This window comes from Pygoscelis adeliae, unplaced genomic scaffold, assembly GCF_000699105.1.
Source record: "Pygoscelis adeliae isolate BGI_AS28 unplaced genomic scaffold, ASM69910v1 Scaffold166, whole genome shotgun sequence".
NCBI lineage: Eukaryota > Metazoa > Chordata > Aves > Sphenisciformes > Spheniscidae > Pygoscelis > Pygoscelis adeliae.
Genome location: NW_008825156.1, coordinates 3,696,426 through 3,709,261, shown reverse-complemented (window position 1 = coordinate 3,709,261; position 12,836 = coordinate 3,696,426). Strand labels below are relative to the sequence as shown.

General features: G+C 37.7%; 1 protein-coding gene across 1 annotated transcript in view; it reads right to left on the bottom strand.

Annotated features, from left to right (window-relative positions):
- Positions 1-1,112: 1,112 nt before the first annotated feature.
- The window catches only part of USH1C (Usher syndrome 1C (autosomal recessive, severe)), a 47,077-nt gene continuing 35,353 nt past the window's right edge, over positions 1,113-12,836 (bottom strand). The window contains exons 21-27 of the mRNA XM_009328609.1: positions 8,814-8,876; positions 5,056-5,097; positions 4,694-4,747; positions 4,447-4,546; positions 2,899-3,008; positions 2,157-2,212; positions 1,113-1,212 (exon numbers count right to left, since the gene is read on the bottom strand). Of these exons, the coding sequence (XP_009326884.1) occupies positions 1,113-1,212; positions 2,157-2,212; positions 2,899-3,008; positions 4,447-4,546; positions 4,694-4,747; positions 5,056-5,097; positions 8,814-8,876 (525 nt within the window). The remainder of the gene's footprint in view (positions 1,213-2,156; positions 2,213-2,898; positions 3,009-4,446; positions 4,547-4,693; positions 4,748-5,055; positions 5,098-8,813; positions 8,877-12,836) is intronic.

The window sequence follows — 12,836 nt, the reverse complement described above, 5'->3', positions numbered from 1 at the left end:
ATTTCCAGGAAAATTGGAAGAGAATTTTCAAAATTTGGCCCCCCCAAAACAGCAAAAAATAGATTGAGCTCTCACAGACCAAATGATGCTCACTGGCAGTCCTTCTCAATGGCCTTGCAAAAGTTTTTTGCTGTATGTCTATAGAATGATTTGAAATTACTCAAGTTACCTGAAGAATCTGAAGTCTCTAGTTCAATTTACAGGTCTGATTGCTCACATTTCTTTCAAGTAAAGATGCATTTCATGTGGTTATTGATTTTCTATTAATTTACAGAGCAGCAGGTTTCTGCAGGGGAAAGACTTAATTTCTCCAGTGTAGCCTTCTTTAAAAAAATGTCCTGCAGAAAAAGAGAAGAAGAGATAATGAAATAGATGCTGTTAGCTGTAGTGCAATTTTTAATCTTTCTGGTAAGCACAATTTTATACAACTGGATCTCAACTGAGTAATTTTGATTTGTATTGTAAGTAATAATTGAGAAGGCCACAAATACCCACATGCAACAAGAAATCTTGCCTTGGTTCTTCTAGAGATCTATGACTGTACTTAAAGTAATTACAGCATAGAGAAACCCTACACAGTAAACTGAGTTTGTGACACAAGGATAATTTCAGGACAAACCCGTTGTATAGCGACAAATTAACACAGGCAAACTTTAGTGAAAACCAAACAGTCATGAATACTTGTTTACAGGCACACTGTCGTATAATACAAATGGAAACTTGTTCTTTGGACAAGCCTTAACAAGGAAGCAATTTGTAGTTACTTATACATTTATGAATTCACAAAGCCACAGCAGTGGTCCACAGATAAGGAAAAAAATTAGATTAATCCTACTTGTTTAGGCAGGGCCTATTTACTTCATAGTCTGGCAGATGTTAAACCAATTCTGCAGAGGACCTCTAAGGGACATCATGAAGTAGAAACTAAATACTTATATTTTAATAGGACAGGCATGGCAAAAGCCCAAAGAACACTCCAGCATGCCAGGAACAAAAGCAAGCGTGGCATGCAATGCACAGGCAGGCACATGCTGAAAAAATAACGCAGCCTCACAATGGACAGTCATGTTAACCCAGGTCTGGCTATTCACCATGAGGGAACACTGCAGTGGCTACAGCTGCAGGAGATACCCTTGTCTGTACACGGGTGCACTGCCTTCAAAAACCTTTCTCTGTGTGTTGGGACTGACTGTTGATGAGGGAATAGTAGGGCTAAATATACAGGATATGAAAACAAAAATAACAGTGACAGTTATTTCCTTGCTTGTTAGTTTATACTCAGGTATTAAACACAATTTTACAGCAATCTTCAGTTGCTGTTAGCCAGTAAAACTATACTGATTTACAGCAACTAATACTCCAGTATTCTACACAGAACAAGAGTCTGGGTTAACAGTGACGATGAAACTTTCCTCTGCCATTTTACTTGGCAGTAAGGATATCTTCAAATCTTTTCCTTCAGTCAAGCTAGAAAACTTTGGTCTTGCTTTTAAAACTGTTTGTCCAAAGTAAAGCAAGTTGTATTGACTTGATATCTCTATCACGCTTTAAGCCATAGATTCTTGTGTTTCACACCTATGCTGATTATCTTTAAAAAAAAAAAAAAAGGACTGTGAGTGTCACAAATTGCCAAGACACCCAAATCACGTCACTCTTGTGAAAATTTTACACTTAGGTTGGCTTAGGCAAGTGTTACTATCCTTAGGCAAGGACAGTAACCGCAATCTAATCAAAAAAAGTGACAAAACAGAATTAAATGTCTGGTTGTGATGAAGAATACTTATGGACATTTGTTTCCCCAAATTATGATCCATGAGACCACAGTAAGTGATCCAGACTGAAGTAATTAATTTCTAAAAAAAAAAAACCAAACCCAAAAAACAAACCAAACCAAAAAAAATCCTCAATCTTTAAACTGAAAGTACGTGTAGTCACGTACAACCAATTCTGAGAACCACCATTTTGTAAAGTCTGGGAACCACTGCTGTAATGTATGATAGCTACTTACAACTATCAAATTCGCAACCATGTGGTGCAGAAGGTTACATAGTCCACAAGAAGTAAATACTTGAAATATGTCTGATAAAAAAAGCAAACTGTATAGACTAATGTTACTAGCCTTTTAATCCCCAGAGAAAGAAAGCTTATGCACTTACATTTCATCATCGTATTCCTTTGGAGGTGATGCCGCAATGACTAAGTCAATCCAATCCTGAAAAAGAAATGCACAGGCAAACAGGTGCTGCTAAACACTACTTTTAGAGATGATTAGTGGACCACCATGGAATATCAGATAGAGAATCAGGAAGGCAATCTATTCCCAGGGAGCAGCAGAAAGATCTCTGTTAAAGACTTCTATAGGAAGACGATTTGAAGATTGAGCTGATCCTGAAATTAAAGAAAAATCTACTGGTCTTGCAACAAGCTTTTAAAAATAATTATTATAAGAATCATACTCTATTTGGTCATCTTAGCAACTAATACGGTTCTTGCTGAGAAAACACCAGCTGGAGTGCAGTGTTACTCGTACATTAAGAAATCAAAGATAAGATAAGCTATTATCATAAAATTCCAATCACCTTGCAAGTAATTTTCAATATCAAAGAGAGATTCTACAGATAAATGTACTATAAACACTCAGAATGTAATGTGTTTAAATACCAATCTTGACACGTGGCTAAATGCCATGAACTTTCACAGTAAGTTACATGCATGATTTTCAGAGATGCTATATACCAGTATCTTCTGCAGATTTCAGCTCACTTTGGTAGTACATGGCATACCTGTTACTCTTGATGTTTGCTACCTTATTTGTGTTGATGTGACAATGTCATGAAAGAAAAGTACACCTCATATAAGCATTGTAGGTAGAACGAAGAAGTATTCCAGGTTACTTACCCCACCCATGTTCCAAGCTTTTGCTAGAGTTGCCTGTGCTTCTGCCAGCCTGCTGTCAATTAATATCTTGCCATTTACAGCTAGTATTTCATCCCCTTTCACTATGCCTCCTGGTGAAAAGACCAATATGTTTTACATACACGTAAGCAAAAAAAAATTCTGTTGAGTCCTTTCTGTCCCATATTTATGCAGTATTGAGTATAATGAAAAGTGTCTTCACTAGATGTGAAGGCTTACATTAAAAATTGACATAGACAAGAAAGTTTGCTACAGGCAAAAGCAAAAGGTATTTTTAGGCATGGAAAAGCCACACTAATCTCTTATTGATCATGACCAGTAAGAAACTAGTTCAATAAGATTTTCCATAGTAGCATTTTGCCTGTCTGGGTAATCCATCTATACAGCTTACAAACTGTAGTTGATTGTAGGCTGCTACAGCTATGAAAATGGCAGCATTACTTAAAGACCTGAAGGTACAAGTGGCATTTGTCAAGGGTTTGCAGGACTATCATTCCTTTGCAAGAGCACGTGTAACGTTTAGTCCTTAGAACTGATTCTGACTTGCTAATCTGGAATGAAGCACAATCAGCTAACTGGGACTGGATTTGAAGAGGGGAAAACACAGATGGTAAGGCTTAGCTATAAGAGACCCTCACAACAGTGAAGAGTCAAAGAGAAACAGAGTACTTGAGAGATCAAGTGGCTGAGATGTTTTCACAGCAAGAGTGACTTGAACTTAGGTGCAGGTTGGGACAAGGTCAGCAAAGACAACGTAAGGAGATATTGTCCTGTCCATCTACCTGGTCATCACCAGAGTTCTCAAGGAAAGGATGAGGGATACTGCCTACCAGGAGCAAAGCCTGGAAACGTTGGTATGCATGTTCTTCTGCCTTCCAGAGAGCTAAGCTGTTAGCCAGAAGGCTCTGGCCTTTAGTGGGATTTTAGGAGTAAAGCCAGGTGTTTTACAAGACAAATTACTATTGAAAGTAACATTAAAAACAAAACTAAGCAGTGTAGTGTAGCCATGGTCAGGTAATTGCTTTGCACGTGGAAGTACTGCAAATGTCATTGCTTGGAAATTGTGAAATAATGGAGACCATATTCTGCTTTCCTTAATTAACAGCATACACCAGAGAATCAGCTGGAGGGGGGGTTGGGGTTTTTTTTTTTGTTGTTTTTTGTTTTTTTTTTTTTTTGGTTGGTTGGTTTTTATATCAGACTGGAAAAAGGGGAGTCCTTATTAAGAGAACAGCTCTACGTTTTCAGGCCACGTTATTGAAAATTCTGTAATGATAAAAATACAGCAGCAGTGACCATTTCTTCTTAAACACTACTTATAAATTTTACATAATTATTAATTTAAGCAGCACCCTTCAAACCATGAGCCTCTCTCTGAGCTGCCCTTCCAGCTGAGACAAGAACTTGGCTGTCTTGGACAATCTAAGTGTGCCGCTCAGTACTAGGCATAGCTATGAAGTCAGCCAACAACTCTAAGCCAGCGTAAGGAGCCACTTTGCAGCAGCATTCAAATTCCCCATTGTTACTCACCATGTTTGTCTGCAGCACCACCCTCATAGATGGCAGACACAACTATCTTCCCAATTGGAGAATCAATTCCTCCCTCAACTGCAAGGTCTAATGATCCTTCCTATTAAAAAAGAGTTTTAGTTCAGAAAAGGCTGTTAATTTTTGCTATCAGGAGGAGCTTTATCTTTCCTTCTTCCCAGTAAATGGGACTGTACATTAAAAGCTTACATGAACCCTTTAAATATCAATCAAATAATATAGTATTTACCTTTTTAATTCGTAATAGCCGTACATCTTTTCCCATAATCTGCTCTGGAGTAAACTATGAAAGATATAATGATTAGTCATTTCCACCTTGGAAACACAAAACAATTAAGCTGATCTACGTAGTTTATGGGAGAACAGGGACCTTTCCCACCTCCAAAATAGAGTTAGAGGAAGATCAGAACAGCAGATCATCTTTTCCTGTAAGAAAGCTCCTTTTCAACATGACTAGAAAAGGCAAATACACAAACCCCAGCAAACCAACAAGCAAAAATCTTACCCCCTCCCAGCCCACAAAATCAAGGATGTGTTTTTTCCAGTGTATTTCATATTAAACAGTGAGACATATTTGAATTCTCTCCTTACCATTGAATATGGATCAAAATCTTCCAAATATTTCTGGAAGCCCTGAGAATAAAACAATACTTAATTGTAAAAACATCAGGCTCATGCACACACTTAACACACAAACTCCATTTTATTTATTAGTGACAGAACATATAATTCTGTAAGTTATGAAAGAAGACAGTAAATGGAAAAAAAGCACAGAAAGGCAGCGAATAGTCTGTCCTGACAGTCAGAAGACATTTCAAAACCTTATGACAGATCAGCAGTTTGAGCTGGTCATACCATGGAGCAGTTTTGAGGAATAGTTTACCACCCTGGCAGCTCCGCAGTTCCTCTCTACATCTGACAGAACAGAAACAAATCTTGACAGCATCATGGGCCGGTATGTTCTGCCATACTCTTCTGAGCAACGTTTCTTGGGACTATCACCATGTTGGGCACAGGCAGAAGTGACAGGCTCCAATTCGCCTGTCAGCAATGCTACTTCATGGTGTCTGGGTTGTAGGACCCTCTTCCAGGGGGGGTTCTCTTCTCTCCATCTTTCCATGGAGTTTCAGGGAGTTGGCTCCATACCACAAGCAAACACAGGAGAAAAAACAATTTTGTTTTCATATGGTTCTGGGGAGGACTTAAAAGTTTTGGCAGGAAGTGTCTGAAATGGGGAAGATAATATTGCAGCTAGGTAGAGCAAAATTTAAGGTTTGAGAGGACCCATACCTTCTTAAACTTTCAAAACCTAGTGCATTACCCTTGTCAGACCAACGCTGTTTTTTTATGCGGGAGTTACCTTTTCTGCAAAGATGAGAGTTCCTGAATCAGCAGTCAGGAATCAATGGTGTTTGGGTGGTGTTTTCTTAAGGAGGATTAGTAGTTACTGGGTGAGACTGCATGGGCGATGCTGGAGACTTATAAAAACTCTGTACTTATCCTGCATGTTAAAATAAGGACTTCAGGACTTAACAGAAATTTTTACTGAGGCACCTACATGCTGTATCACTCTTGTGGCTTCAACCTACAATAACCTGGGGATATGGGAACAACGCAGAACCGCACAACCCTTTGCTGACACAGCAAGCAAGCCAATATCTGATGCAGACCAGTGATTCAGTGCATGATCAAGCTTGATATATTCATTATTGCCCTCTTTTCTAGTGGATCCATCTGATGACAAAGTCTATTCCACTTTCAGACTCAGCTAAGCCTTTTTCCACTTGTAAATCAAATGCTCAGCTTAAGATTCCTCTGCTATCTTTAAGGGCTGGCTGTTAAATGACCAAGTTGCAGCAGAACACACTAATGCCTCCTCCTGTTATCATCTTTATCATCTCTCATGGTTGCCTAATTTTGACATGACTATGAATGTTCCTGTGGGGTCAGATGTCATCCTTACCACCACTGCCTCTGATAAAGTCAGTGAGCACTACTACACAGCTCTGCATTAGCAGACCCTTAAACGTATAACAATGCTGCCCATTTGTCTAACCACACTTATACAGACCATGCAACAGTGGTACTGATGACTTGTGTCGACTGGCAGTCATTACACACAGGCATCCTGAATCGTACAGCATGAACTCTGGCTTTCCTGCAGGCTGTCCCTCTCTTCACCTTTTCCCTGAGATCAGAAGACCAACTTAAGCAAATCATGTCCTCATTCTGTGTTTCTTCTGAGACAGAAGAAACATTTGCAAGGGTTGAAGCATGACTTTGTCTCTCCAGGCTCCAGAGAGCTAAATCTTCAGGGCACAACTGCAGAACTTTTGCTTACTGCCACAAGTGTTTTTTTTTCTGTAGGGAAATATGTATTAAAAGCATCTTTTGGGAATAGGAGTGTGAGAGACCTTATTTAGCATTTAAATTAGTATGGGTTGCATTACATTTGTTAACTGCTAACTTTGAGGAACTAAATAAATGGGAATGTGATCACAGACTTCAGCGAGGGTAGAACTTCATCCCGGGGGAAAAAACCCAATCATTCATTCATTTACAAAGTGCATTAATATTATGAATCATTTTACTAAAACTGTAAGAGAAACATTTTACAATGATAGCTACCTAAACAACTAATAGTTTGAATAGCTGAATTTGTATTGACCTTTGGAATCATGGCTGAAGTAGACACTTATGGTCTTGGAGCAAGCAACTTAGAGGAAAGAACTCCAACCTCAGCCAAGTCACTAATTCATTATGTAATCTAAAGGAAGTAATTGAACTCTCTTTGTCCCAGGTCGCCCTCAGGAAAAACAGATGTTGCCCTTGAAGAAAGTTTTCCTAGGAAAATAATTTTTAAATAGGAAAAAAACCCCTAAACCCCACAATAAAAAAACCTGCAAGCAAAGAGTTGATATGATCTGGATCCAATAATGTACAAATACAGCTATGATACAATGAAGACATCCACTGAACTCTAATAAATCTTCCCAGAAATGGGCATCACAAATTTGGAGAGCAGAGAGTGCACTCCATATCCAAAAGCAGGGACTACTGAACCAAGCAACACCGAGCGGAAACCACAGTGCTAAGCCTACCCTCCCACTACTCAGGACATCTCAGGTGAAAGAGTTAAGACCATTCTAATCCTTTCTTGACTTACAATAACATTCACAGGACTGAATATAAGTAGAATTTGGAACATTAAAGTGTTTGATTGCACTGAAACAACTATCTGTCTGGACTTCTAGATGAAAGGTAAAGTTACTACTTAAAAAAAAACAAACCCAAAACAAAACAAGAAGAAAACACAAGCACCTAAGCCAACGTACTGCTCACTAAAGTTTCTAGCATCAATAGTCAACAGCAACTGAGACCTGACCGCAATAAACGAAAAAGAAGAATTGAAAGAGAAACCCATGGCCAGATATAACAAAGATTTCAAAAAACCACATTTGCTGAGAACACAACTGTTATATAGACAGAACATACTAACATTCAATGGCAACTGAACAATCTCAAAGTTTCATTTATCTCAGTCAAATCCAGTTTTCCCTTCTAGATCTAGATTGAAACTGATTAAAAAGAAAAAAATCATTAATAATGTTAATGGTTTACCACTCAAAAGCTCACACTGTGAGCTCACAACTTTGCACCAACATTTTCATATGACATCGGAATGCATCTAACTTTGAAGGTGTTTTGCACAGAAACTGGCACATTTAACAGCAGCAGAGAAGTTATGCACAAAGTTCACTTCTTCAAGGGACCATCTATTGAACTTCCAGTCAACCAAAGAGGAAGAGATGAAAACTTCATCGCTATGACACAGGAAAGCAATAAAAGTAGTAAAACATCAGAAAAATCCTACACAATACAGAAAGGCTATATGAAAAAGTGCTTTCCACCACCATAGTTATTGATTTCCTATCAATAACTATGTTATGATAATAGCTCTATTTGTTAAACTGAGAAAATATTTTATTAGTGAAATCATCGCAACTGGAGACTAAAAGAAACAAGGAAACCTTAGGAACATTAAAAAAAATGCCAGCATCAGATCAGTTATCAGTGTTCAACTATCTTAAAGATTTCACTAACCATATAAGTAGGTACAGATGGTTCAACCTGAAGGATTTACTGTCCTCTCATTCTTCATCTGTCTAGACTTGCAGGAGCCACAGGCACACACTGAAAGTTTACAAAGACTAGCAGTTTTCATGCACTAGAGCTATCTTGCATCCTCTGTTTTAGAAACTGAGCAACAGGATTAGAAAGGAAAGTTTTAAATCTACGATCAGTCAAAACAAGAAGTACCACACAAAACATGAAAAATGTTATTTTACTTGGTTTTTGTTAGATCTAAATGATGAATTGTAAACCACCATCCTTTTAAACATCTCTTGTGGCTGCAAAAGAAAGAAAATTGCCAAACCAGATATTAACTTTTTGCTGTAAATAAGTTATCACCTACTCACAAATAACCTCACTGCTTTTTTTGCTGTTCTAGGGACTGAATCACACTTGCACTTGTTAGTGCTTGTTCCCTATACCATTGCAAAATGAGAGAACACACACAATGAAATAGTACTGAATACAAAAAGGAAAGAATTCTAGAGCAGCTACATAAATAATGCACATTTTCATACCAGAAGATTTCTTAAAAATATTTTCCATGACTCCTTTTATCCCTAATTTCTACCAAACAGTGCTGGGGTCTCTTTGCCGTGATTTTTGAAAAAATAATTGAAAAAAAAAAATGGACAAAATGCTAGACAAGTAATTTCCGAAATATTGAAAAGTCATGATAAATATATGTTATACATTTAAGATTTGGTCTCCTACCAGGGATTTCCTATACTGAAAGGCAAATTCCATTATTAAATTCCTCATGAAGTTGATGAGCTGAAAGAAAAGATATGTGTATTCGGGCTCATCCTGAAAGAAGCAATTACCTAAATACTCATTACTAGTACAGGTTCTTTCTACTTAAAGAAAAATTCCTCTTGAATTTAATTGACTTATTTCTGAGTGATCTTGCTTCAATTTGGATATCTACAAGTAATTTCACAATGTTGATTAATAACTGCTGGATTTTATTTTATTGTGTTGGGCTTCAATGATTTTAATCCTGTATGGATTCTGTTTTTCTTTCGCTTCCAGTGCATTCACAAAATGGTACACTGTAGTTTGGAATCACTTAAAATAAAGAACCTCTTATTATGTTCGAAAAATTTTCAAAAATAAAATGGGCTAAAAAAAATTTATACAAAACACTCCTCACACCTCTCCAGCCTCCACTCAAAACCCTGCATCAAATCAGGTAACATATCTGAGTCTTATGAAACAAGAACAACTTTCTACAGACTGAACCATGGTATTTACATTTCCAAACTCACTTTGCTTTAACGCAAATCACTATATATCAGTTTCACTACTGATTCTATCAGTGTCCTATAGTCATACCATTACTTGGAAAAATATATCTATTGCTGAGTTAATGAAAGATTTGTGGTCTGCATATAATTAATACAAAGACCGAGTTTTTGTCTTGAAGGACTTTTGGGCAAGTCTGGCAAGATTTTCCACAAAACTTTTCAGCCCCTCTCTAGCTACTTAGAAAAAAAAAATTATTTCCTTTTCAACAGAGATGGTTTTGGAATAGCTATGGCCAACAATAACCGAAATTTCCAATCATTGCATGTCTTGCCATGCAGTATCTAAGCACCTGTCTCAGGTCCCCTGACTGCAGTCCTGCAGAATCAGGCTTCAAATCTTGCAAATTAGAGGAAAGCTTAAATATTCATTCTTCCTTTCAGAAATGCTGCATCCAACCACAAAGGAGTGAGGGAGGAAAAATTTTTAGTAGCAGCAAGCGCATCAAAGCCTTCTAACTCACACAACAGGGTGTTTGTGATAGGTGGGAGAGCAGAAACTAATATTCATGTTGGTTTTGCTTCTCTGAAAACCCCACCGCTAAATCATAACAATCCTCTCCTGTTCTGAGCCAAAATTTAATTAGCTTTGCCATGAGTGTATTCCATTTCACTCTAGTACAGCAGAGGCAAACAGTTCACACCGATTTTTGACTCAGAGCAGCCCTCGGCATTCAAGGCTACACTCAAGGTTTAATCCTCACCCATCACTTCCCTTTTTATAAGTGAGAAAAAAATTAATTTTCATGAACTGTTAAAAGACCTGGGAGTTCTGACCTGAATGCAGTTAATATGAAAACTTAAGTCACAACAGACTTCACTGTTCCTATCTGGCCCAACTACCTCCCAGATAACAGGAATGTTTTACCCATTCTTGCATGTTTGTTTTATTCTTATGTTCATGCTTTTCATCTTCTTTACTGGTGAATTCCTTGAGTATAGGCTCATTTGTTTAGCTGTTTGAATCAAGTAAATCCATCAAGATCAGTTTCTAGAGTTTGGTACTCAGGACAGCTAAATTCAGATAAAAACAAGGTAGAAGAAATTATGTGCATTATGTCATATTAAGACATAAAGACTGGAGTTCCATAAGGTGTGTGAAATCTAGCAAGACAAGAAATAGGGTAGCAAAAGATCCTTTGCCTTTGGTGATACTTCCCTTCACTAGGAGAAGCTGAACCAGTCCTGTATCTGAACCATTGACTTAAATAAGGGCATCCCCCTCCCCGCCCCGCAAACAAACAAAAAAACATTCCTTCCACATGAAATCAAATTATAACTCTTATACGTGTCTGGAGACAGGCAGGTACCTCCTTGTCTGTTTTGTCATACACTGGCCTTTTCATTATTTACCTAATAGAAGTAGCCTCCCTCTTTACTTCAGTATCCATGCCAGTCTTACTCCACATACTACCGTGACTTCACTGCAGCCAGGGTGAGTACTCTTCACTGAATTGTCATAAAAGGAAGTAAGAGGTAACAGGTCTACAACAATTTATAGACATGTTTCTCTCAAAGTCCTATCAGAATATTGCTCCCACTGAAACTTCCAACTAATATAACTTAGATCTTCCAACTAATATAAGGCAGTTTGGGAATGAAGATGATTGACATCTGAAACATTTTAGCAGACTTGTGATTCGGAAGATGCACATGCGTGCATAACAAAACGTAAGAAATTTCCCTAAGGAGGCGGATCTTATTGCTGATTTCTCAAATGAATTGTAAGCAGTGAGCAACAAAAAACACAAGCAACATTTTCAGTTTGTACCAAGACTGTCTGATCACACATAAGGGTATCATCAATTTTGCAAACTAGTTTAAATTTGCACACCAGGCATTTATTTTCAAGAGCTAGATTATATTAACTGCAGATTATGATTTTACTCTGTTCATTCCTACCCTAAGGAATTTAAAATTGCTTAGAGATGCTGAATTACTGAACACAATCAAAATGAAAGCTCCAAAGCTCCAGTGCATACAATTGAAGGACATATCTACACTGGAGGGATTTGAATTTATTTTTAGTTCATGTACCTGCCTTCTCTTGAGCAACTTATAAAAACTGCTTTCATTTATCATTTCAATCCATTTATAATACAGAAGTTTCAAGACAACTACGTCTGTGGGAAAACTGGTTACTAAGTATCACTACAATTTGTTCAAACTGTAACTGGGAAAATAAAGGAACAAGAGTATCTAAATTATTAAAGCAGAAGATGACAACGGAAAGTCCATCCCACTTTAATGAAAGACAGCTAGGAATATTGTGCCCATCATTTATTGTCAGATATAGCATAAGCTTGTAATTAAATAAGTGAAATGCAAATGTGATGTATTTTTTCCATCGCTTAGAAAGCTCACGTTGCAATACACTGCCTTGCTCATATAAATGTACATATACACACATGTCCACACACATGCATGTAACAGGCACAGAGCTCTAATCGCAACAGCATAAGTCATGATGACCCTCGAGAATAAATACTACTAATTGGTCCATCAGCTATCTCAGACAAATTTTCAGGGCTGTCATTTGGGAGTTATCAACTGTCGGAGCAGTATTTCTCTTTTTTTTCCAGTAAGCCTTGGCTCACCTTCTCTCACATACCACGATTTCCAAAGATGCTACATGGTTGGTCCTAAAATATTTAGCCTAAGGGTTTTTTCTTCATTTACATTTGAAATAGAAATTGAAAAGAAATAAGAAAAAGAATCTGATTGTGAGTCAACTTTGCAGTAGACTGCATGACCAAGTATACTGGAGTCTAAGATATAACAATGAACTTTTTTCCCTCTGGAAATCATAGAATAGTTTGGGTTGGAAGGGACCTTTGAAGGTCATCTAGTCCAAGCCCCCTACAATGAGCAGGGACACCTTCAACTAGATCAGGTTGCTCAGAGCCCCGTCCAACCTGACCTTGAATGTTTCCA